This window comes from Pelophylax lessonae (genome assembly GCF_965119305.1).
Source record: "Pelophylax lessonae genome assembly, chromosome: 4".
In the NCBI taxonomy this organism is placed as follows: domain Eukaryota; kingdom Metazoa; phylum Chordata; class Amphibia; order Anura; family Ranidae; genus Pelophylax; species Pelophylax lessonae.
Window position 1 is genome coordinate 195808146 of NC_138771.1, and position 26934 is coordinate 195835079.

Genomic DNA, 26934 nt, shown 5'->3' on the forward strand with positions numbered 1-26934 from the left:
GTCTCGGCCCAAGACAGAATGTCGGCCACTTCTCGAGCCGCTCGGGCACTCCTGGTGCCCCCTTGGTGGTTGATGTAGGCCACCGCCGTGGCATTGTCCGTCTGCACCCGAACCGGGCAGCCCTGCAGCCGGTCCGTCCAGCGATGAAGACAGAGCTTTATCGCACGCAATTCCAGAATGTTGATCGGAAGGGAAGACTCCCCCTCCGACCAAGTTCCCTGGGCGGATAGAACGCCCAGAACACCACCCCAGCCCGATAGGCTGGCATCCGTGGTGATCACCGTCCACGAGACAGGACGAAACGACTTGCCCCCGGACACCATCGGGGACTGGAGCCACCACAGAAGGTTTCTTCTGGTGCGATGACTCAACGAGATTTGAAGATCCAGAGATTGAGGTCGCCCGTCCCACCTGGACAGGATCTCCGCTTGGAGACCCCGCGTGTGAAACTGGGCAAAGGGAATCGCCTCGAAAGCCGAGACCATCAATCCCAGACATCTCATGCACGTCCGCAGAGACGAGTGCGGAACGTCCCTGAGGGACCTGACTGCCTCCTGAAGAGTTCTGAGTTTGTCTTCCGGCAGGAAGACCTTCGCCTGCACCGAGTCCAGAATCATTCCCAGGTAGGGAAGATGAACCGACGGACTCAGTGTCGACTTTGGAAAATTTATCGTCCAACCAAACTCCTGCAGAGTTTGCATCGTGACAGACAGGTCCTTCTCCAGACCCTGGCTGGTCGCAGACCGAACCAGAATGTCGTCCAGATACCCCAGGACAGAAATGCCCTGGGCCCTCAATAATGCCAGAACCGGTGCAAGCACCTTGGTGAAGACCCGCGGAGCCGAGGCGAGACCAAAAGGCAACGCCACGAACTGGTAGTGATCCTCCGCAATGGCAAATCGAAGGAACCTCTGGTGACCCTCGAAAATGGGGATGTGAAGATACGCATCCTTCAAATCGATGGAGGCCATGAATTCCCCCGGAACCAGGGCAGCCACCACCGACCGCAGGGATTCCATGCGGAACTTGCGAACCCGCACAGAGCGGTTCAGAGCCTTCAAGTCCAGAATTGGACGAACCTTGCCCTCCTTTCTGGGCACGGTGAACAGATTGGAATAAAACCCCCAAAATCTGTCCCGATGAGGCACCGGAGCCACCACTCCCTGAGCCCTCAGGTCCCGCACCGCCAGGTGCAGGTCCCGCAAACGCTCTGGAGACAGTTGAAGATTTGAGGGAAAAAATCTGCTCTCCGGCCGAGAGAGAAACTCGATCTTGTAACCAGATCGAACGATCTCCTGAACCCACCTGTCCCGCACACGGGCCAACCAGGGTTGAAGAAAACCGAGCAAGTGTCCCCCCACTCCAAAACTGGGTGAGGGCGCCCCTTCAGGCCGAACTGTTATGGGCTGCAGATCCGGATTGGCCGGACTTCTGTTTCCCAGACCAGGGATTCTTCTGAGAGCCTTGACCTTTGAACGGCTTGCCCTTGTAGTGCGGCCGAAAGGCACGAAAGGACCCCTGAGGGGGCCGAAAATTAGCATGCTTCTTCCCAGAAGCCCCCTTAGCCTTGGGGAAATGGGGCAAGAGAGTGCTCTTACCCCCGGTGATCCCCTTAATCAACACATCCAAGGACTCCCCAAAAAGGCGAGACCCATCATAAGGTAGATTGGCTAAGGTCTTACGCGAAGATTGGTCCACCGACCAACATTTTAACCAAACCAGGCGGCGAGACAACACCGCCACGTTGTGCACACGTGCAGCCAATGGAACCAGGTCCAGGTCCGCATCACACAGATACATGACACCCTGGTGGATTTGATCCACCATATCCAGGGTCGCCGGCGAGGCTGAGTCAGCCACTAGGACGCGCCTAAGCATCTGCGTCCAACTTGCGATCGCCTGGGCCGCCATGAGAGAAGCAAACAGAGCTTTAAGCATAGAACCCGTAACAGAATAAGTATGACGGGCAAGAGACTCCAATCTCCTATCCGTGGCATCACGGAACACAGGGGAATCCTCTGCAGGAATCGCAGTGGCCTTGTTTAAAACCGCAATTGCGTGATCCACTGGGGGAGGCACACACCACCTTTCATCAGTGGAAGGCGAGAAAGGATAACGCAGCTTGAACCTACTTGGTACAGCAAAAGGTTTGCGCAGATTGCGCCATTGTTCCTTAACAGCGCGCTGAAAATCATCATTGCAGGGAAAAACCTGCGGTGTCCTGCGTTTTCTCTGCGTCCCATAAGCCGCCAAGGCAGCGGGGGGACACACTTCATCCTGCAAACGCAATGTCTGCTTTATGGAAGCAATCAATTCATCCATGATTGCAAGCTCTTCAGGTGAGCCAGGGGGAGAATTATCAACCCCCTCAACTTCAGCCTCCACTTCGGACCCCACTAGATCTAGGGAGGAGCGGGACCCCGATAAGGAGGCCCCCGCCATAACAACCCCATCACCTTCACCCTCAGAATCAGAGGAAAGAGCAATTCTGGGTCTTTTAGTAGATTGAGCAGCCACTAGCATCTGCACCTGAGCAGCAAGGCCAGCCACAATAGTGGCTAAATCCCCCCCTGGGGGGGAAACAGCGGTCCCCTGGCTTTCCACCAAGGCGGTAGGAAATTTGCCCTCCTGAGAATCCATTGCCCCTGTAATACCAGACAATAAAGGGTTAACTGCCCCTTTAAGCAAGCGCGGCAAGCGCAGCCCACCGCACCACACTCAAGCACAATGAGACCCCCACAGGGAATATGCAAACTGAACACAGGCAATGGATAGCAAGAACAGAAGGATAAAACCTGAGGAGACCCTCGCCGCTGCTGCTGCCTCGATCGGTGTTCCTGGAAAGAGGAAGTGATGCTGCCAGGGCGCTCTATGAAAGCCTATGGAGGCTACAAGAAAATGGCCGCCATGCATGTAAAACATGCGGCCGGAGCGAGTGTAGGCAAAATGGCGCCGTTTGGCGCCGAAACCGCCGCTCCACAGTGTAGTAATGCACACATGTCATCCATGTATAAGAACACATGTCAGATCGCCGCAGCGATCGCTGTAAATGCCCAAACATGCCAAAAAAACATGCCCCACAGCACACAGCTTTTCACACTGACCAGACTGACACACACAGTGTCACACAGCTCCCCCCCCCCCCCTTGCAGCCCACAGCATGCAGCCGAGAGATAGGGAGACAAGCAGTGTGAATAGAGGCAGGTTACACAGTCCCAGACTGACACCCCCCCAGACAGACAGGTCCCCACATAGATACACTTACCTCTTAATGGCGTGGGGGACCCGCACAGGCGAACAAGCCGCTGCACATGAGGCAGGGAGAGTCGCAATTCAAGACGCACAAAATGGGGGTTAAGAAACCGCACGGCGTCCAGTGAGGTAGCCACCTCACCAATCATCCCTGCACCGAACAGGGATGGGTCGTTCACTGTGCCAGGAGCGTTACCTGGCTGAACGCTCGATGGCAGGCTGGGAAGCCACTGACCCACGACCTGCGACCAGGGGGATCAGCCCGAGACCCAGCCCGCATGATCCTCTTCATCAGAAGAACTAACTAACGCTGACAAAAATAACAGCTAAGTAAAGGTAGAGAGAAAACTCAAACAAAATTTCAAAAAGAAGAAAGAGTCTGGGGCAGAAAGCCCCAGCACAGGAAAAGCCAGCCACTCCTGACAAGCTAGACATTAAAACTGAGATATGGTTGCAGGAAGTAGGAGGGTATTGACTGAGGGGACCACCCCTTGAGGGTGGGATATGTTAAAAGCTTTAATGTTAACATATTCTGTTGCCTAGCTACTCCTTCGGAGCAAAGTCTAATACCTCATATGTGACGAATATGAAGAGGCGGCGACTGTCGGAGGACGTAAGAGAAATAATAATTCTCTGTCATCATTTTGACAGCTGGTGATGGTGACAAGGCAAGAAGCAGTTGGGGAACAGGAGCTGAACATAAAAGTTGACGTTTTTAGGAGATATCTTCTATGTTCAAAGCTCTCAAGAGGTTAACAATCCTGTTATAACTTGCTAAGTACCAAAAATAAAAAATAAAAATGATTACAATGTCTAAGGAGGTACTAAAAGAAATTCCTAACGGGCTGTTCAGGTACAAAGGGTTAGGAACCTGACATGAATAAAAGCATTACTTGCTGTGGTAGTACAATCATTACCTTTTGCTGGAGCATCAGATAATGACATTGCAGATCATGTTAAAAGATAATAAATGGGGTGCACAAAGGTGAAGACGCAGGATGTTAAGGATCTGAAAGTCTAGCTCCTATGCAGTGGACAAGCAAAATGGATTTTACACTGAGAACTACATAAAAATAATCTGTAACAAAAATGTTACCCTGCCAGCCAGACTTTTTTGTATGCTAACAAGGTGTACTGTATTGTCTTCCTTTCATTAGGTGTCCCAACTGCTGTGCAAAGATAATTGTCAAGTTGCACACCTTTCTTGTTTGGACTTCAGTTGGGCTATGTACTGCACTGTTAACAGCAATTTCCACAGCAAAGATTGAAATAATAATAATCTTTAGAAACTTCATATTTGATTTAAAGCATAAAAAATACTCTTTAGAATGTTTTCTATATTTGATGTGTAGTCTTCATTCTGTTAATATACCGTTATTTCAATTTCAGTTTCAAGCCCCCGGTTATGTTTTTCTCCTCTTTGCGGTGTCAACTACTAACTACACCAACATTTTCCATATTTATATATACACAGTAAAACCTTGGATTGCGAGCATAATTAGTTCCGGAAACATGCTTGTAATCCAAAGCACTTTTATATCAAAGCGAATTTAACCATAAGAAATAATGAAAACTCAGATGATTCGTTCCACAACCATTTATTCATAAGTCTTTCAGTTTATAGTCTATATACAAAGATTTTAGCAATGTGATAGGTTGTGTAACCATAAAATGTCCATCCACAAATGGCAGCCTACACAAGGGGATTAGAAGCAAAATCCAGCAGGAGCTACAGTGTATAAATGAGAAGAGAGGCGCCTCCAAGTGTAGCAATTTAATGAAGGTTTAACATTTAGCAACTCACATGGTTGATAATTAAAAGAGGCACATCTAAGTACGCAGGCATCCGGAGTAAAGCTGTCCACATAGACCATCTTCCGCACCACTGGCTCTCACCGCTGTCGGTCTGCAATCGTGACCGGGAAGACCATCCTGCAGTAAAGCAACCTGAAAGCAGGGCTTGAGGCATTCATGGAGTGCAGCATGGAAGAGATGAAGTCGATGGCAGTGTGGAGGATGGTCTATGTGGACAGCTTTACCCAGGATGCCTGCATACTTATATGTGCCTGTTTTAAACATCAACCATGTGAGTTGCTAAATATTGTACCTTCTTTCAATGTAACCATATTGCTACACTTAGAGTCTAAGTGAAGAACCTCTCTTCTCTTCTATACGCAGTTGTGACAGGATGCTACTTGTATATCAAGACATTGCTTGTAAATCAAGTCATAATCTATTTTTAAAAAAAAGGCTCGTCTTGCAAATCGCTCTCAAACCCAAGTTACTCTCAAACGTGTGTGTGTGTGTGTGTGTGTGTGTGTGTGTGTGTGTGTGTGTGTATTTTAGATCATCTCCAATATTGCAGCGAAGAACCTGCTGCTATGCCACCTTGTTTTCCAGAGTTGCATGAGAATGGGGAATAGAGAAGGAGGGTTTACATATACTCTAGTAGTAAAATGCCTGCTCTGAAGTGTATTTCCTGATAAGCTTTGCAAGCGCCATCAGATTTCTTTTCTCATTGGGAAAACTGTCCCTTCACTCGCTGTCTTGGTGACCATATTTCTTCCCACTGTGGACCTAGACACTGACAGCGATGGAAACATGAGGGTTTCCCCATTATTTAAAACAGGTAAAAAAAAACAACTTTGGCTAGAGGTCTACTCGAAATATCAGGCATCCAAAATATACAAAATAAAATATTCAAAAAGTGCACAATGCCCTATATGGTTATAGCAGCATAGTGTGCTAAGCCTACCTTCCAGCCAGGGCTCCTTTTCCTAGTATACTGCAGTGGCATGAGGACATAAAAAAGAGCTGACTGGTCAGAGTGGGCGCAGACTGCAGTGCTATCACTGCCAGAAGCAGCAGTGGCACAGGACAAACAAATTTAATAATTAGGATAGGGGAATGAACATGTCGAAAGATGGGCTTTTATCAAACAATAATTTAACCTAACATGATCTGTTAGGAGTAGCTGGTGCAAATTCTTCCATCAAAACTATTAGATAAAGGACACACTAAGAACACCTCACCTTAAAAGAAAAGGAAACAAGGGAAAATCTTAGACCGTCATCTCCCTGAGCCCAACAAAAACCTTAAAAGAATACCCCCTGGAATACCATATGGACCTTATGATCATGTGGCCAGTTAGCTCTGAAGGAACAGCCCCGTAATATAAAAACCCATTTGAAATAATTTTAGGATATCAAAGGAAGGTGCTACACATTAGGCAGAAACTATTTTTTCCAGCTGGGTGGGATGAAGAAATGGCTAAGCGATTCAAGTACACACAAGCACAATATATATATTTCTTTTTGTGCTGCATATAAAAGGTGTTTGTCAGTCGAGTTAATAAATACCAAAAATTTGAAAAATTATGATATCCAAAATTCTAAGAAGTTTAGGAAAAAAAAAAACTAAAAGCTCATTATAAATAAACTTGTACGAAGGCCCTAGGCCCTAAAATGATTCTTCTACCTCTGGTGTGTGGATGCCTAATATGTGTTGCAAAATATAGTTAATATAGGATATAATTAATTAATATTAATTATATATTTTATTTTTGAATACTTGTTTTATTTTGAACTTTTTTCATTACTCCCTCCCTCCTGGGTTCATCTAGACCAGTGATGGCAAACCTTGGCAACCCAGATGTTTTTGAACTACATTTCCCATGATGCTCATGCACTCTGCAGTATAGTGAAGCATCATGGGAAATGTAGTTCCAAAACATCTGGGGTGCCAAGGTTAGCCCTCACTGATTTAGACTTTATGAGAAATGTGAATGAGAGTTTACTGATCTCCTCATGCTCTCCATCCTGATTTTCTCTGCATGTTTATAGTGGAGTCAAGTAAGTTCAGGGTGAATGAAGAGAGAATCAGTAGGGTTAGCAAGCTCTGCAGTGTTTTCCCCACCAAATACAGCTTGGAGAAGTGTCTGGTAAACCAACCTAGTAAGATAGATTTTGTCAGCAGCAATAACATGCATGCAAACTTGACAATGTATTGTACTGGATTTTACAAAACAGTGTATATGAATAGTGTACCCATAGAGTTACAAATCTTAAACATACCAGATGGCATGAGAACTGTTTAACTGCTAAAACTTTCTCTAGTGGTGGTAACACTGTACCATAGCTCATACAATCCTCAGCGTTCGATAACGTTGTGCCCCAATGTATGTTCTCATAAAAAATATCCCTTTTTATACCTTTTTTAAGAGTGCCATTTGGCACTCACGTGTCCGCCCATCACTTTCCTCCTGGCTGACGTCAGTGGGGGATTCTCAGCCCTTCCCGCTGTAGTTGTCAGATCGGGAGAGGAGAGTGGCAGGCAGTCATGTGAACGCAGAGCAGTGCTCTGAAATGTGGTATAAAGCAGCCATTTTCTTTTTAAGAACATACACTGGGGCACATAACTTTATCTAACACAGGGGACTGTATGAACATATCAAAGCGGCTTTACAACTACTTTAAATGCAAGGTTTTTGTACAGGTATAAAAATATCCATACTGCAGGTCAAGTTTCAAACTGCCAGCAACTAGCTTTATTATACTTCTAGCATCAGAAAAACATAGCACTAATCTACAAACTTGTTCTGAGTTAGTGATTCCATCTGGAGCACAAGGGTCACTGTGACAGCCAAGTAGCTTCAGTTTACAAACTAAGATGTCAAGAATGGTAGCCATCATGCTCAGCCCGCCATGTGACAGGAGTGTCTGAGTGGACAATGATAAAACACCATCGCTGTCACGTGGGATAGAAAGAGAAAGTCACATGTTCTCCCATACTGGATATGGCATTTCAACTTTCTCAGGCGAATGGAGCAGTGGAGGAGCAAAGGAAAGATATGAACAGCTGAGAAGAATACCATTAAAGTGAACCTGTTGCTTTGACCTTCCTTGGCCAAGCATAGGTTTACTCTAGGCCTAAGTAGATTATAAATGAGAAAATCTGAAATGTTATTAATTGCATTTAAAAATAAGGAGAGAAACCTTAGGAACACTAGCATATACAACATATTGTATAAGTTGTACACTATTACATGTGGGCAAAATAAATTAAATATCAGAGAAAAAGAGAAGGAAAGGATGAAATTGTGAAAGAAAAAAGGTAGGGACTCTTTTACGCTATAAGTTGGCGTAAGGTATACATAACAGCACATTGTAACATGCAGCAACGCACGTTAAGTGCACAGGTGCATTACAGAGCAATTCACATTTAATGGCACCCCAACAACACTTTATACATGTCCTGTGCTGCCAAAAAAAGTGCATGCACATTGTTTTGGCAGCGCAGCATAGTGCATGGCACTAATGTCGAGATGTATCCCGGGTAACTATAGGCCGGTCAGCCTAACATCTGTAGTCTGCAAGATTTTGGAGGGGATGTTAAGGGACCACATACAAGACTTTAGTAATGAAAACTGTATTATTAGTAGTAATCAGCATGGATTCATGAAAAATCGGTCTTGCCAAACCAATCTATTAACCTTCTACGATGAAGTGAGCTGCCACCTAGATAAAGGTAAGCCTGTGGATGTGGTGTATCTGGACTTTGCAAAGGCCTTTGACACCATTCCCCACAAAAGCTTACTGTACAAACTAAGGAAGGTAGGTATGGACCATAAGGTGAGTACCTGGATAGAGAACTGGCTCCAGGGGAGAGTCCAGAGGGTAAAGATTAATGGGGAGTACTCGGATTGGGCGGGTGTGGAAAGTGGGGTCCCCCAGGGTTCTGTCCTGGGACCAATCCTGTTTAATTTATTCATAAATGATCTAGAGGAGGGGATATCTAGTACAATCTCAGTATTTGCGGATGACACTAAACTAAGCTTGCCAATATCTTCTATGCAGGATGTGGAAAAGTTACAAGCGGACCTGAACAAAATAACGGGGTGGGCAACTACATGGCAGATGAGGTTTAATGTTGAAAAATGTAAAGTAATGCACTTGGGGGCCAGAAACCAGAAAGCAAGCTACTCACTAGGGGGGGAACCTCTGGGTGAGTCTAGGATGGAAAAAGACTTAGGCGTACTGGTAGACAACAGGCTTGGCAGTGGCATGCAATGCCAAGCCGCTGCAAGCAAAGCCAACAGAATACTGGGATGTATAAAAAAGGGGATTCACTCCAGAAATAAAGAGATTATTCTCCCACTCTACAAGACTCTGGTCCGGCCACATCTGGAGTATTCTGTCCAGTTCTGGGCACCGGTCCTCAGGAAGGATGTGCTGGAATTGGAAAGAGTCCAGAGAAGGGCAACAAAAATAATAAGGGGAATGGAGGACATCAGCTATGAGCTACAAGCACTGAACTTATTCTCTCTGGAGAAGAGACGATTGAGGGGGGATATGATATCAATGTACAAATTCTGTACTGGCGACCCTAGCATAAGGAACAAACTATTCAGAGAAAGGAGATACAATAAGACACGTGGCCACTCACTGAAACTAGAGGAAAGGCGGTTTAACCTTAAAATGCGTAAGGGGTTCTTCACTGTAAGAGCGGTAAGGATGTGGAATTCTCTTCCACAAGCAGTCGTATCATCAGGGAGCATTGATAGTTTCAAAAAACTATTAGATGGGCACCTTAGAGACCACAACATACAGGGGTATACAATGTACGGTTAAAAGCAAACACGCACACACATCATAGGTTGAACTGGATGGACTGATGTCTTTTTTCAACCTCACTAACTATGTAACTATGTGACAAGGTGTGTTGGAGTGCCAAACAAATGAATGCTATTGCATTGCAACAAAGAAACATGCATTGCTGCAAGTTTCGGTAAAAGTGTGTGGTAATGAGTGCGTTGCTGCAACAACAACATGATATGAACAGCCCTTACAAAGGCGATAGAAAGAAACAAAGTTTACCTGGGTCTCAACCCCTTGTTCCAGCAAACGTTTGGCTTGGTTTTCTACTTCTAGACGAGCTCTACCAATGAACAGCAGATCATTTTCAATAACTTCTATTCCTGAAAGATCCATGCCTTGAGAAAGGTAATCTATAAAAGAGAACACATATTTGCTATTTTAGCATATGAGATAAATACCAATAAAAATTAAAGAACTTCTCAGCATTTGTCACCCTGCAAGCTGCAGAGGCAACCTCCTTGATTTGTCAGTTAAGTTTTGCAGCTACTGGTGCGATTTCTCATTAGTACCATCACCTGTGCAATAAGCAGGTGAATGACCCAGGAAGTAATAGTAATATCCAAGCTATGCAGCATGGCAGTGGTTAGAGTTACAAATATTTTGGAAGTTTACATATATGTATTTTAGCTGTGTGTTTAGCTAACCCTTTGCATAGATTTCTGCTTTACCATGTACTATAAAAAGCCAAATATTTTCATCTCTTGTCACAATCTAAATATTACAAAAACAAAATGGAAAACTAGTGTGCTAACATTTACACTTCATGATATTGAAATGAAAGCTAAAGGATTTCAATGATGCAATAAATTGCCTGCCAAGAGATACACACACCATAACGTGTTACTTACCATTATGCCATGCCCTTTATAACTAATATGCCTAATACATTGATAACTATTAACTACTTGAAGACCAGGCCTTTTTTGGCACTTTTTTTTACATCTGTATTTTTTACTAGAAAATTACTTATGACCTCCAAATATTATATTTTTTTTAGCAGAGACCCTAAGGAATAAAATGGCGATTGTTGCAACTTTTTATGTCACATGGTATTAGTACAGTCATTTTTCAAATGCAATTACTTTGAAAAAAATAAATAGTATTAAATAAAAAAAAATAATAAAATAAAAACAATACAGTAGGGATCGAAAGTTTGGGCACCCCATGTAAAAATTTGTATTAATGTGCATAAAGAAGCCAAGGAAAGATGGAAAAATCTCCAAAAGGCATCAAATTACAGATTAGACATTCTTATAATATGTCAACAAAAGTTAGATTTTATTTCCATCATTGACACTTTCAAAATTACAGAAAACAAAAAAATCCTTGGATCCCACGTGGGCGTGGCATTCCATTATTCTGGATAGGTGGCAAGCCCAATGGTATTTCAGTAGATGTGGCAAGCCCAGACCAACCTCCATTTTAGGGCGAGTGAGCGTGTCCCAACTAAGTCTGGGTATCTTAGAGCGCCATATGAACTCGGAGCATAAACGCTGGTAATATTGGAAAAAAGCGGGCGGTATTTGGATAGGGATGGCTTGGAGAATATACAGCAGCCTAGGAAGAATATTCATCTTGATAATGGCAATTCTGCCGAACCAGGAGAATGGACCCTGTGACCATGTCTGTAAATCTGACTTAACCGTGTGAAGTATGCCTAGGTGGTTTTTCGAGTATAGGTCAGAGAGCTTTCTAGGCAACTGAATAGATTGCTTTTTAACTCCACGTAAGAGGGGATCAAAATGACATCAACAAAAATGTTTTACTCATCAACAAAATCCTTTTGAGTTCAGTGAGGAACACAAGTTACTGGGACATTTGGGTGATACGGTCGTCTACAACAGAATTTGGACACTGGCAAATTAAAAAAAAAAAATCAGTAAACCTATTTTAACTTAACCCAGCAAGCTTCAGCTTTGCAATCAAGCAGTGTCGAGAGCAAGACCGTAAGCAAGAAGGTGTGAGACTGGTGTCCCTCAAACTCAAAGGATTTAATAGTAAATACAAAAATCCGGTTTTCTTTTTTGTTTACTGAGAGAAAAAGCATTAAAGCGGTTGTATACCCAGTTTTTGTTACTTTTACCTACAGGTAAGCCTATAATAAGGCTTACCTGTAGGTGAAATGAATATCTTCTAAATGTACACCATTTAGGAGATATTCACCCTGCATGCAGCCGATGACATCAGCATATCATGCCGGAACTTCAGAGCTTCATGCTGGAGCCACTATTGTCTTGCAGATTTTCTTTTTTTAAGGGTATACAACCGCTTTAAGGGGTATTTGGGATGTCCAAAAGCAGTTCAACTGAAGGGTGGCCAACACAGCAATAAAAATTTTAACAGGCCCAGCTATAACCAAACTAGGGAATACTTGCAGCTCAAAGTGCCAACTGAAGGACCTTATGCCCAAAGCTGGCATCAGAAGAGGTCTGAACATCAGAGCAGGAGGAGACAGGATTAGCACACATAAAATGTTAAGTGCATTATGTAGAAAAGTTCCTTTATAGTTCCTCTATAATAATGCCAATATCATCAGTACAATACACTGTCTAGAACATAGTAACATACTGTATACATGAGGATCCAATGACACAAGCAGTTTACCCCATAATGGCAACTAGCTCAAGACAGGAAGGATTGCAGTCTCAAAAAATTATGTTTTAGGGTACCACCTTCCTCAGGAGAGAGGGAACATCAGAGATGGCAAACAATGAGAAAGTCTTTCTAATAGAGGCAGTGGCGCTGAGGCAGACAAGCACAGCTCAAACTAAACCCAAATATCTTTGCAATGTCCTGGAACTGGACAGAAGGACAGGAGCACAATGTTCTAGTCAAGCTGAGAGGCTGAAACATCTTAGGAAGGGAGGAAGCTCTAGGCCATAATACTATTCTTTCCTTCTGTAAGAGAAGTTCTATATAGCTGTCTGTTAAGAGGCATCCCTCACAAAGGGGATGGCAACAAGAAACACAATCTTATTGTTAGAGTGGAAGGGTGAAAATCTCTGATAGGTTCAGAAGACATTTTATGAAGTGCAAAGAGAACAAAATTTGAATTCCACTGAGATACGGGTGTGTGCACAGGGGGAGCTACATGAGAAACACTGTACAAAGGTCTTCTTCAAAGAATGAGTGGATAACAGTCTTTATAAGAAGACTGCAGAGATCAGATCCTTAATGGTACTTGGGGCCAATTGTTGATCCAAGCTTGATTGTAAAAACATCAGGATTCTCCCCATGGAGTATTTATGTGATGATAGTTATTTTCCTCGCAGTATGCCTTTAATGTGCAATGGAAGATTTTCCAGGAAATGGATCACGGAGTTAGAGGGTCCCCTGTCCCTCAAGACCTGTGCCTCCAATCCAGAAGATTTGGTCCATCTAGAACAGCCCATGGAGCATCTACCAAGAATCTGAAGAAAGAGGTCAGAGTCCAGCTCAAGAAACATGTTGAGAAGTCTTAATTGAAAAAAAAAAAGGAAATTGGCCAGTAAAATTAGTTAGACTTTCACAGTAGAGAGAAGACATCTATCCTCTTAGGGCACTCACAAAAATTGAAGCATGGTGGAAGTGGAAGGGGTTATACCAGACTTGTCATTGTTTTTTTTTTTTTGTCTGCGTCCAAATCCTCCGGCAGGCGGCAGTATAATGCATAAGTCTCTGAATTCTGCTTCCCTCAATGAACAAAAAAAAGGAAAAATATCATTCTTGGAGGATGGTCTCAACTAGCTTTACAATGAACAGGCTGTTACACTGAATTTGTAAAGAAACCTAGCCTCTGTAGAATGACATCTGAAACCAAATCATTTTATATTTCACTGCTGAGAGATAGAATCATAGCCTTTTTATTTCTTAGAATTGTTAGATACAACTCAAAGGAGTTGATGTGGTAGGTGATAAAACAGCCACTTTGGGAAGCACCTATTCTGTGATGCCATTTGTCAGAAAATCGATAACATCAGACAAAAAAAAAAAAGCAAAAAAATAAATATATTTCTAAAAGACCCACACCTTCGCTATACAGTGACAGCAGCAGTTTTATTTTGCAGAAGACTGAAAGTGACAGTTACAAAATGATAATTTTCCAACAGTGAAAGATACAGATCAGGTTGTTACAGAAAGAGACCCAAGTAAAGAAGCAAATTTACAACTGACTTGTATAATATGAAGTCACGTGCGGTTGGCTAAGTTTAGCCGAAAATTTCTTTCCATCCAATAGTGAAACACTGCGATTGGGAGTAAGGGATAAAACTACATATTCTGTGAACAGTCCAGTCGGTTGTTTGAAAGCCCGCATAAGCAGAAGATTTTCTGAGACAGGGTTAATTTAATAGTGCAGATGCAAAACATGTGTGCTGCAGTACACCTTCCAAAGAATGGGGCAAGAATAATGCAATATAATTCTTTGTGTTATTCATTGTTTACAAGGCTTAGTGGAAAACCTTGTCTTGTGAACTAAAAATTGTTGTTTTTTAATTGCATGACTTACAAATGTTGGCCCTAAACGTTTCTGTGTGTCCCATAATAGATCTACAAGAGGAAATTAGCAGGCCCTGTTTAGTCACTGATAAAAGTATAGCTTTTGCTCTACCACTGGTTGGTACATGAGTAGCTAAGCCTTTTAAATTTGACCCCTTGATAACCTACAAAATGACCTCCAGCAGGCCACTGGCGTAAATGTCACTGACCAAACAATCAGAAACCGACTAAATACGGGTGGCATAAGGGCCCGTTGTCCTCTAGTGTGCCCGACACTGTGGAGTTCGACTGGCATTTTCCATTGAACCCCAGAAATGGCAGGTATGCCACTGGCACCCTGTGCTTTTCACAGACAAGAACAGGTTCCCCCTGCGCACATGTGACAGACGTGAAAGGGTCTGGAGAAGCTGTGGAGAATGTTATGCTGCCTGTAACATCATTCAGCATGACCGTGTTTGGAGGAAGAAAAATGCTGACTTTGACCCTAAGAAAACCATCCCTACAGTCAAACACGGAGGTGGAAACATTATGCTTTTGGGCTGTTTCTCTGCTAAAGGTACAGACAGACTCTGCCACATTGAGGGGCCAATGGATGGGGCCATGTATTGTAAAATATTGGATGAGAACCTTCTTCCCTCAGCCAGAACACTGAAGATGGGTCATAGGTAGGTCTTCAAGCAAGACAATCACCCAAAACATAACGCCAAGGCAAAAAGGAGTGGCTCAAGAAGAAGCACATTAAGGTCATGGAGTGGCCTAGCCAGTCTCCAAACCTTAATCCTATAGAAAATTTATAGAGGGAGCTAAAACTTTGAGTTGCCAAGCGATAGCCAAGAAACCTTAAGGATTTTGGGGAAGATCTGTAAAAAAGTGTGGACCAAAATCCCTCCTGAGATGTGTGCAAACCTGGTCACTAACTAACTACAAAAAACATCTTACCTCTGTGCTTGCCAACAAGGGTTTCTCCACCTAAGTACTAAGTAATGTTTTGCTTGGGATCAAATACTTATTTCACTCACTGAACTGCAACTAAATTTATAGCATTTGTTTTATGTGTTTTTTTTTTTTTTTATATATTTGTGGTTGATATTTTGTCTCTATCATTTAAAATACAACTATGATAAAAATTATAGACCCATCATTTCTTTGTAAGCGAGCAAATTTACAAAATCTGCAGGAAAGCAAATACTTATTTGCCTCATTGTACATAAGTGACCCAATGAATGTACATACACACACACACACATACCCCAGAGTTGTTTTGTTGGTTGTGATTTAAGGGTCTCCGTATTTTTAAAGCACCTTAGGCTGTGTATCTGCAGCAAACATTTATATTGATAATTTGAGATTAGAATATTTGTTCAACATCAGGTCAGGTTTATGGCAGTAACACTACAGTCACACACACACACACACACACACACACACACACACACACACAAATCAACAGCCAATTCTAGAGCCTCTACTGGTCACTGAGGTTAAGTGGGAAAAATGAGCCCTAGCACTATGGGGGGGGGGGGGGGGTGTTAGGTGACTGGGACAGAACCCTGTATGGAGCATAGGAGTCCAAAATCAACAGAATTTGATCTGGATCTTGGAAGGCATTTGAAGTCTACAACAGACATTTTGTAAGATCTGACAGGTTCACTATAAGGTACCTAAACATTAAAAGGTTATGCTTTTCCGTTAGGATCCATCAATGACAACCTTACATGAAACCAGCTTTTTTTTTTTTTTTTTTTTTTTACAGTATACACTTGTAATTGTTATTGATTTTTCTTCCCAGCATCTCAATGCCCTGATATTGGCCCTACTCTTTTGCAAAGGTTCTGTGCCTGGAGTCAAATTGTTGTGTGATAGTGTTGAACTCAAGCAGACAGTATGACAATTGCACTTATTTATGGATACTTTTTAGTAATATAGTATTTTCTTGATTTTTGCTTTTTGAGTCTGTTCCATAAGCCAGTGTTAACAGCAGAGCTTGAAATATCAAATGACAAAACAACTTCAGGATGTCTTTTAGCTTCACATTTACAGATGAAAGGAGTCCTGAAAATCCCTTGTGATACACTGAATTCTGTCAAAGAGGTTTATGTCTCTATCTGTCTGTTATATAAGGGTATTTTACTCCCCTGGCAGATACCTTCCAAGCTAAGCACCAGAAAAAGCAACCAAGGAAGCTGGTACATTAGGCTTCTGTAAAGGAAAAGAGATTGTGCACGGATTTATCTTTAGGATACAGGATCATTTGCTGAGCAGGCAGAAACTTCCCATAACTAAATAGGTAAAGCCTAAAGCTGGCCATACATGGATCACAATGGTGTATGGCCAGCCTAACTCCAGTCAAAACTTAGTAGTAGATTAGAAGTTTGGCGCAGTTGTTTTTGTAGTCCTTAAAGTAGGGTACACACTAGTAGAAAATCTGCCGAAAATTCCCGCCCGATGTGAAATCGTCCGATTTTCGCCTAGTGTGTACACAACTTTCAGCAGCCGATGCCGACATTTTTAACCAAAAAAAAACGGAGGGACAAACACCAAAATTTTTTTCGGCCCTCCCCAGACGACCGATTTTAGTTTAATGTGTATGCAGTACGTCCGTGAAAAATCGGATACAAAAGACCGCGCATGATCTGAAGTTGCTGACAACCCGGAAGTCTAGGAACAAATGTGCCAAAAAAAAAGAAAAATCGGACGAGAAATTTCGTGAACATTTATGCACTGTCGACTAAAAACTGTAATGAACGCTGAGAAGACAGAGAAAAATCGGAGGATATTTCGTCCGATTTTCGTCAAGTGTGTACGGCCCTTTACTCCCCTGGGGAGGTTTTTCATAATTTCCTGTCCCTATGACACCAAGATAAGAACCAGAGGTGACAAGGTCACAGGAAAGCATAGGAAGCAAAAAAAAAAAAATACTGAGAAGAGGTTTAAACCTTTCCCAATTAAACAAAACAATGTGTTTTGGTACAATTTTAGAGGTACATTAGGGGTAACAAACTGGTTACGGGGTCAAAGCGGTGCCACGAGAGATGTAAAAGCTTGGGCCTTTTGCTTTGGTCTGCACATCAGGCAGCATGTCCCTGTGTGACTGTAATTTATTGTACGATTGTGACATATTGTTGTGGTGTATTTTTGTGTTGCAGTACAGAGTAGTTTGTACTCCAAAAGCATTTTTTTTATATACAATTTAATTACATAAAGTATATTTTTTTCAACAAAAAGAGGTTCTTGTAGACATATTTTGATGCAGCTGGTGTTTGGTACATCAAATATGTGTACCCATTATGCAGTCTTCACTGAAAAATCCCAGACACTGTGCTAATCTGCCACCATGTTGTATAGGCAAATACCAAATGTGCCACACAATATATGTAATTTAAATCATTGCTTATACATAATTAAAGTCAATAGCTAATATAATCTTTTATGGATCTATTATATTAAAAATGTTATCAAACCAATTTGAAAGAAATGGAAATATCAGGTGTTAATTCAAAGATGCAATCTAGCAAATGTTAATATATTCATAGTTTCCGTATCCCAAACTGCTTTTGATACTGATACAACTCTTTATTAAATGCTCTCAAGCAGAGATTTTACTCTAGAATGTCAGTCAGGCAAGGGGCTGCATGAGAAGTATGTTTCTACAAACATAATGGCTGTCTTTCAAAAGTAATACACTTTGCATGAGCACTTCTAGCAAGTGTTTCTCAAGATAACTAACGAGGTGGTATAAATCCTAGCAATTTCTGAAAAGTACCAAGCAGTGGTAATATGCTTCCACTTTAGATTCAATGGCTCTTTTAACTCTCCTTAAATATAGGGAACAGTTCGCTCTCATTTATTATGTTTTATTGAAATATAATGTAAAAAGCAAGCTAAATTACAGTAGAAAATCCTATTGACCCAGTAAGTCTCTTAAACTGCACACCTAAACAATGTAAATGAGCTTTGATGTTAGACAGCAAGCACCATACCAATGCTTTTTTTCAATCACAGCTCAACAGCTCTGTTGTCCTCCCAAAATACCAAAGCAAATACTGTTGATATAAAATGCGATTTGCTCCTACCTAAAAAGGACCCATATTAGGAACACAGGGACTTTATATAAAAGGTATATCACACTAGGCATGCAAACCTCTCGCTTTGGTTTGGTGATCAGCAATTGAACAGTCATAGGTCAATGCCTTCATACTAGGGAAGAAAGTAATACTCTCAGCACCATCCAGCTTTTCCAGGAGTAAAGGTCCCATAGCACCTAGATGACATCAAACAGAGCTCCGTTCAGGAAACCAACTCACCACGAGGGCACCACCTGTTCTGGGGAACTAGACTGAAACTCAGGGTATGGGAACCCCCCCTAGCAAGTGTGGTCCCCAGGGACAGGGAGAAGACACCACTCCATTTACCCGAAGACACACATCAGTTAATTCTTGGTCCATCGCAACCATCTGGATGTCTTGCCCCAAGCTCAAGCCTCCCACCATAGAAGAAGAGCCTGAAAAAAAACCTGACGAGAGACAATGATAGAAGGGAAGACCATGTTAAGACAGGAGTGGGCACCTGAGGCCCTCCAGTTGTTGTGAAACGAAGTGTCCCATGAGGGACTGCAAGACTGACAGTTACAAGCATGACTCCCAGAGGTAGAGGCATGATGGGATAAAATGACAGTTACTCACAGGAACATAATGGGACTTATAGCTCCAAACAGCTGGAGGGCCACAGTTGCCCACTCCTATGTTAAGAGGTTGTTGCCTCACTGACTTACAGGAGGAAGAAGGAGGAAGTTCCCCTTTCAAGTAACAAATAGCCCAAATATACACAAAAGGGTTGCTCTTTTAGCTAGGGTTTAAGATGAGCAGCCCTGCCCATTATTGAATGATAGTTATCAGTGTTAGACACCTACAAAGCCCTATCTGGTTGAAGCTTGCAAGTGTTAGGCCTTTTTAGAAGGATTATGACTGTACTGGTCCAAAAAGTGGATACTCTCCAGGGAAGGTTGTCTGAGCATCCGACAATAGGGATACCAGAAGGGCACAGAAGTAAACTGAATGTCAGGTTCTACGAGCAGTAAAACTATACAAAGAACAAATGGGCAAACACCTAGTGCATTACCAAAAATTGAATAGGGAAGATAAAACCAATAGAAAAATGGATACTCCCGAAAGCACAGTATAAAAGAACATGTAAACCAGAAGATGCAGTGTGGTTCAGGGTACAAGTGCTCCAATACCGCCTCACTATACTGGCAAGCTGATGCGTTTCAAGGGCTCACCCTCTTTCTCAGTGCTAGCCACAGAGGAAAACTACCCAAGGACCTATCAAGATTTATAAAAAGCCCTCACAGGTGCACTTTAGAGAGGTTAGGGGGTTTCAAGCCCTATTGCAAGACCAAAAGCTTATAAGCACCAAAGTAGGAGAAGAAGGGTGGGGGAATATCTCTGATCCTTCCGCATACCAACTGCGTTGAGGCAGAACCCTACTCTGTCCACTGTGATATTGCTAATCACAGTGTCAGGAGCAGGTCTGAAGAGAAGGCATCCCTCAAAGATTAACTGAATTAAATACTCCTTGGATGCAGCCTCAGAATTCCAGCAACACTGCCAGGGCTCTACACACCTGTTCAATCACCAGTCCCATGCGAGATACAAGTTTAGATGCTTAGAATAAGCCATTATAGCTAAGGCACAAGGCTCCAGACTTACACTCAAATTGCTCTATAAAAAGGGATCTACCCCAGAGATAAAAGGAACCCTCTTGAGGGAATCTACCCATTTTGAGATGATTTAGCAGATTAAAGTATAACTTACGCTTTTTAAAGCTTCAGATTGACTAGAGAAGGGTTAGAACACCTCTCGGATTTTTACTGGTATCTATGCCCTTTTGAGGAGATTCACCCACTTTATCCTGTTTACCATTATTTAAAAAAAAAAACACAGAAAGTAAAAGAAATTCCCATATTTTGCTTGTCACCAGAGCAAGAATAGAGGGGAAATATTGAAATGGGGAAGCCATTTTAGAGGGATTTCCTCTCACTTCCTGTTTTGTCAGTATGCGATGGAGGGCCAGATCAATGGTTTCAAACTGGAATTTAAGGAGAGACTTTAATTGCCTGACGTGGAATTTCAAAATGTAAGCACATTCTCAACCAGTTTAGTGGAATTCCTGTTAGGGTGAGATACTTGTGTATGCATTGTGGAAACAAACCAAGATTTACAAATCCACTCCCCAAGGGGAAAGTTCATATACACTCTCAGGCACTTCCAGGAGGCTTCAGGGTGTCTCCAGTCCACACAAAGTACTGACTCAAATAGCAGGTGTAGTGGAAAGGTTTGGTAGCTGTAGGAGTTCTAAAAGACCCAAGGCCTGGAACAGGAGGCTGATCCTCCAGATGAAGGGTAAAACACAGTACATCAATAAGGTTTGAAACAACCCCTTTAAATCAACAGCAACAACATCAACGCTTCAGAGATATACTGTTGGGACTCTGAATCTGACTTCAAACTAGTAACAGGGGACACTAGCAAAATAAAACTGAGACATGTTGGGTAGAGGGGTTATACTGGGGCTGGCTTACAATGTTTCTCTTTGCCAGTGTCTTAACCCTGTGTAGGTGACAAAAAAACTTGTCTGCTTAACTCCTGTGTCCTGCAATGGACAAGAAAAAAAAGCAAAAAATACCGGACTCCTCATTCACCTGACAGCTAGTGCTCTCCTCTTGTCTCTGACTCTACGGATTGTGGGCAGGATCTTCTGCGTTATCACTTACATCAGAGTACTTTAGGCTGACGGAGTGGTGAAGAAAAGTGGCTCCAGGGGACCGATTTTACAGGTGAGAAGAAGCCAATAGAAGCAAAAACTAAGGTATAGGAATAATATCGACCCCCCCCCCCCCTTAGACAAATCAAGTGTTTAATTCTTGAATTCTGTGGGTGGGAGCCTGCTGAAAGGCTTTAGGTAATTGAACCATCTAAGAAAGCAAACATCATACTGTAAGATGATGTTTGGCACAGTAAACCTTAGAAATCAAATGGACATTTTTTAATAACCAATGTGACTACATTATGTACGAGTCGCTGAACAATGAATGTTGTCACTGCTTCTTCCAAGATTTTTGTAAAGCATTCAGTGGCAACCTATATTCCATCTATGAGCAGGACTATCAACCAACCACAACTGACTGTTTGACCTATATTTTACCAGTACTGGTACAATCCAAAGGAAAAAGGTCTACATGCAACACACTTCATGTCCATTTCTGGCCAGTTAGAACAGTCTGATTAACAAGACTGATGATCAGTGATTAAATTCAAAATACACAAATATTACATTACTAAAATACTGGAATACTTTTATGAATAATTGAAAAAAATAAACATTGGATTAGTTGAACGATAAATGTCATATTTGCAGGGAAACACACATATAAACAAGTCTATCTACTTTAATAAACAATGTATTTGAAATTATTGGTATTTAAAAAAAAACATCAGTTTTTAATAACAATTGCTGATTTTTAAAGATTTTGCCATCTCTTCCTCATTAAAGTCCTTTTTTCCTAACTGTGGTTGAAGCAAAGGAGGAGGCCGAGATAAATCTGCTACTTTAATTGGTGAGAAAAAAAGCTTCCATAAAAAAGATGGTTTAGAAGTCCTGGGTTTTGGGTTAAGGGCATTCTCTATTTAATAGCGGTTTACTGGCTTTTGACAAATGAAATACAAAATGTATGGTTCCCATGTCCCCTGCATGGTATATGTCCTCATGAATGCAGGTATCAGAAAGTAGTATTGCATGTGTTGCCAGCAGCAAACAAGCAACCTCCTGCAATGTGATGATGAAACGTAAAATCTGACAGGAGATTAGGAGAGTATGTGTAGTGTCTGACTGGTAGCTATAAATAACAGAGTAGGAGAGTATGTGTAACACAGCTAACATTCTATGTGAATTAAAAAAAAAAAAAAAAAATAGAAAAAGGGTAGATTTCAGCAGGAAATACATTATTTCAACCTTGAGGACAGCAGCATGTGTCCTCAGTAGTGTTGAGCGAACACGGACTGTATTATTCGTGTTCGTACCGAATAATTGGATTTTTGTTACCCGAACACGGACACTTTACTGTATATTCGGGTAAAAATCCGTGTTCGGTCGTTTTATTTCCGGGTTTTGCATGCTTTGGCGCTCTTTTCATGGCGGGCTTTCAACAGCCAATCAACAATCGTTTAACTGGTGTGCCTTAAGCCATCCCAGCCATGCCTGCAAATGTCTCAGTAGCTGTGATTGGCCGTCTGAAGCATGTGACCAAGTCTTTATAAGTTCAAGGCAGCCGCAGCGGCGTCATTATGCTGCTTAGATCAGGGACAGAGCACACATCAACGTGCTGGCTGCTGATTAGGGAAAGATAGGCAGGAAAAAAACATTTGTGTCCGGATAGAATTGAGGGACAGGTCGGAGTGTTTAGGCAGGGCGAGTTGTAGGCATTTTAGGGATAGAGTCTGCTGAATTATAGGGTCAGTGTCTTCTACAAACTACAATCGATATTGCTGTGTGGGGTGGGGTCTGCACTTAGTTCTCCTGATCTACGATCTCTTCTCAATCCTGTTAGGGACAGAGTCTGCTGACTTTTAGGGAAAGTGTGTTCTACAAACTACAATCGATATTGCTGTGTGGTGTGGGATAGGAGATAGGCAGGTGTCAGTGATCCACATCCATTTTTCTGTGTGTGGGCTGCAGTGAACACAATCTTTTTGGGGTGCAGTGAACACAATCCTTTTGGAGTGCAGTGAACAAAATCTTTGTGGGGTGCAGTGAACAAAACCTTTGTGGGGGTACAGTGAACACAATCTTTGTGGGGTGCAGTGAAGACAATCCTTGTGGGGTGCAGTGAAGACAATCCTTGTGGGGTGCAGTGAGCAAAGTCTTTGGGGGGTACAAACCTTTGTGGGGTACAGTGAACACAATCTTTGTGGGGTGCAGTGAACACAATCTTTGTGGGGTGCAGTGAACAAAACCTTTGTGGGGTGCAGTGAACACAACCTTTGTGGGGTACAGTGAACACAATCTTTGTGGGGTGCAGTGAACAAAACCTTTGTGGGTTACAGTGAACACAATCTTTGTGGGGTACAGTGAACACAATCTTTGTGGGGTGCAGTGAACAAAACCTTTGTGGGGTACAGTGAACACAATCTTTGTGGGGTGCAGTGAACAAAACCTTTGTGGGGTACAGTGAACACAATCTTTGTGGGGTGCAGTGAAGACAATCCTTTTGGAGTGCAGTGAACAAAATCTTTGTGGGGTACAGTGAACACAATCTTTGTGGGGTGCAGTGAACAAAATCTTTGTGGGGTACAGTGAACACAATCTTTGTGGGGTGCAGTGAAGACAATCCTTGTGGGGTGCAGTGAAGACAATCCTTGTGGGGTGCAGTGAACAAAATCTTTGGGGGGTACAGTGAACAATCTTTGTGGGGTGCAGTGAACAAAACCTTTGTGGGGTACAGTGAACACAATCTTTGTGGGGTGCAGTGAACAAAACCTTTGTGGGGTACAGTGAACACAATCTTTGTGGGGTGCAGTGAACAAAACCTTTGTGGGGTACAGTGAACACAATCTTTGTGGGGTGCAGTGAAGACAATCCTTTTGGAGTGCAGTGAACACAATCTTTGTGGGGTACAGTGAACACAATCTTTGTGGGGTGCAGTGAACAAAACCTTTGTGGGGTACAGTGAACACAATCTTTGTGGGGTGCAGTGAACACAATCTTTGTGGGGTGCAGTGAACAAAACCTTTGTGGGGTGCAGTGAACACAACCTTTGTGGGGTACAGTGAACACAATCTTTGTGGGGTGCAGTGAACAAAACCTTTGTGGGGTACAGTGAACACAATCTTTGTGGGGTACAGTGAACACAATCTTTGTGGGGTGCAGTGAACAAAACCTTTGTGGGGTACAGTGAACACAATCTTTGTGGGGTGCAGTGAAGACAATCCTTGTGGGGTGCAGTGAAGACAATCCTTGTGGGGTGCAGTGAACACAATCTTTGGGGGGTGCAGTGAACACAATCTTTGTGGGGTGCAGTGAACACAATCTTTGTGGGGTGCAGTGAACACAATCTTTGTGGGGTGCAGTGAACACAATCTTTGTGGGGTGCAGTGAAGACAATCCTTTTGGAGTGCAGTGAACACAATCTTTGTGGGGTACAGTGAACACAATCTTTGTGGGGTGCAGTGAAGACAATCCTTGTGGGGTGCAGTGAAGACAATCCTTGTGGGGTGCAGTGAACAAAATCTTTGGGGGGTACAGTGAACACAATCTTTGTGGGGTGCAGTGAACAAAACCTTTGTGGGGTACAGTGAACACAATCTTTGTGGGGTGCAGTGAAGACAATCCTTTTGGAGTGCAGTGAACACAATCTTTGTGGGGTACAGTGAACACAATCTTTGTGGGGTGCAGTGAACAAAACCTTTGTGGGGTGCAGTGAACAAAACCTTTGTGGGGTACAGTGAACACAATCTTTGTGGGGTGCAGTGAACACAATCTTTGTGGGGTGCAGTGAACACAACCTTTGTGGGGTACAGTGAACACAATCTTTGTGGGGTGCAGTGAACAAAACCTTTGTGGGGTACAGTGAACACAATCTTTGTGGGGTACAGTGAACACAATCTTTGTGGGGTGCAGTGAACAAAACCTTTGTGGGGTACAGTGAACACAATCTTTGTGGGGTGCAGTGAACAAAACCTTTGTGGGGTACAGTGAACACAATCTTTGTGGGGTGCAGAGAAGACAATCCTTTTGGGGTGCAGTGAACACAATCTTTGTGGGGTACAGTGAACACAATCTTTGTGGGGTGCAGTGAACACAATCTTTGTGGGGTGCAGTGAACAAAACCTTTGTTGGGTGCAGTGAACACAATCTTTGTGGGGTGCAGTGAACACAATCCTTGTGGGGTGCAGTGAAGACAATCCTTGTGGGGTGCAGTGAAGACAAACAATCCTTGTGGGGTGCAGTGAACAAAATCTTTGGGGGGTACAGTGAACACAATCTTTGTGGGGTGCAGTGAACAAAACCTTTGTGGGGTACAGTGAACACAATCTTTGTGGGGTGCAGTGAACAAAACCTTTGTGGGGTACAGTGAACACAATCTTTGTGGGGTGCAGTGAAGACAATCCTTTTGGAGTGCAGTGAACACAATCTTTATGGGGTACAGTGAACAAAACCTTTGTGGGGTACAGTGAACACAATCTTTGTGGGGTGCAGAGAAGACAATCCTTTTGGGGTGCAGTGAACACAATCTTTGTGGGGTACAGTGAACACAATCTTTGTGGGGTACAGTGAACACAATCTTTGTGGGGTGCAGTGAACAAAACCTTTGTGGGGTACAGTGAACACAATCTTTGTGGGGTACAGTGAACACAATCTTTGTGGGGTACAGTGAACACAATCTCATACTTCTGAAGCTTTGAGGGTGCTGCCTGTTCTATACTCCTCCTCCTCCTCCTCCTCCTCATCCATCCTTTTAGGTGTACAAACAATAGTAATTGGGGCCTAGTGTGCTTCTGTACGTGTGAAAAACATACACTTTTTTTGATCATATTTCCTATTACGTTATTCAATAAAAACCTTTGGGGCTCAATTAAATTGCGGAATAGTCTGTGTCGGTACGTGTGAGATCCACCTTTCCAAGTTTTTGGGGTTCATCTCATACTTCTGAAGCTTTGAGGGTGCTGCCTGTTCTATACTCCTCCTCCTCCTCTTCCTCATCCATCCTTTTAGGTGTACAAACAATAGTAATTGGGGCCTAGTGTGCTTCTGTACGTGTGAAAAACATACACTTTTTTTTGATCATATTTCCTATTCCACTATTCAATAAAAACCTTTGGGGCTCAATTAAATTGCGGAATAGTCTGTGTCGGTACGTGTGAGATCCACCTTTCCAAGTTTTTGGGGTTCATCTCATACTTCTGAAGCTTTGAGGGTGCTGCCTGTTCTATACTCCTCCTCCTCCTCTTCCTCATCCATCCTTTTAGGTGTACAAACAATAGTAATTGGGGCCTAGTGTGCTTCTGTACGTGTGAAAAACATACACTTTTTTTTGATCATATTTCCTATTCCACTATTCAATAAAAACCTTTGGGGCTCAATTAGATTGCGGAATAGTCTGTGTCGGTACGTGTGAGATCCACCTTTCCAAGTTTTTGGGGTTCATCTCATACTTCTGAAGCTTTGAGGGTGCTGCCTGTTCTATACTCCTCCTCCTCCTCATCCATCCTTTTAGGTGTACAAACAATAGTAATTGGGGCCTAGTGTGCTTCTGTACGTGTGAAAAACATACACTTTTTTTTGATCATATTTCCTATTCCGCTATTCAATAAAAACCTTTGGGGCTCAATTAAATTGCGGAATAGTCTGTGTCGGTACGTGTGAGATCCACCTTTCCAAGTTTTTGGGGTTCATCTCATACTTCTGAAGCTTTGAGGGTGCTGCCTGTTCTATACTCCTCCTCCTCCTCCTCCTCCTCATCCATCCTTTTTGGTGTACAAACAATAGTAATTGG

At 42.8% G+C, this 26934-nt stretch overlaps 1 protein-coding gene across 1 annotated transcript in view; it reads right to left on the bottom strand.

Moving 5' to 3' along the window:
• COG5 (component of oligomeric golgi complex 5) overlaps window positions 1-26934 on the bottom strand; it is a 644155-nt gene that overhangs the window by 405901 nt on the left and 211320 nt on the right. The window contains exon 7 of the mRNA XM_082254383.1: window positions 10128-10258. Within this exon, the coding sequence (XP_082110509.1) occupies window positions 10128-10258 (131 nt within the window). The remainder of the gene's footprint in view (window positions 1-10127; window positions 10259-26934) is intronic.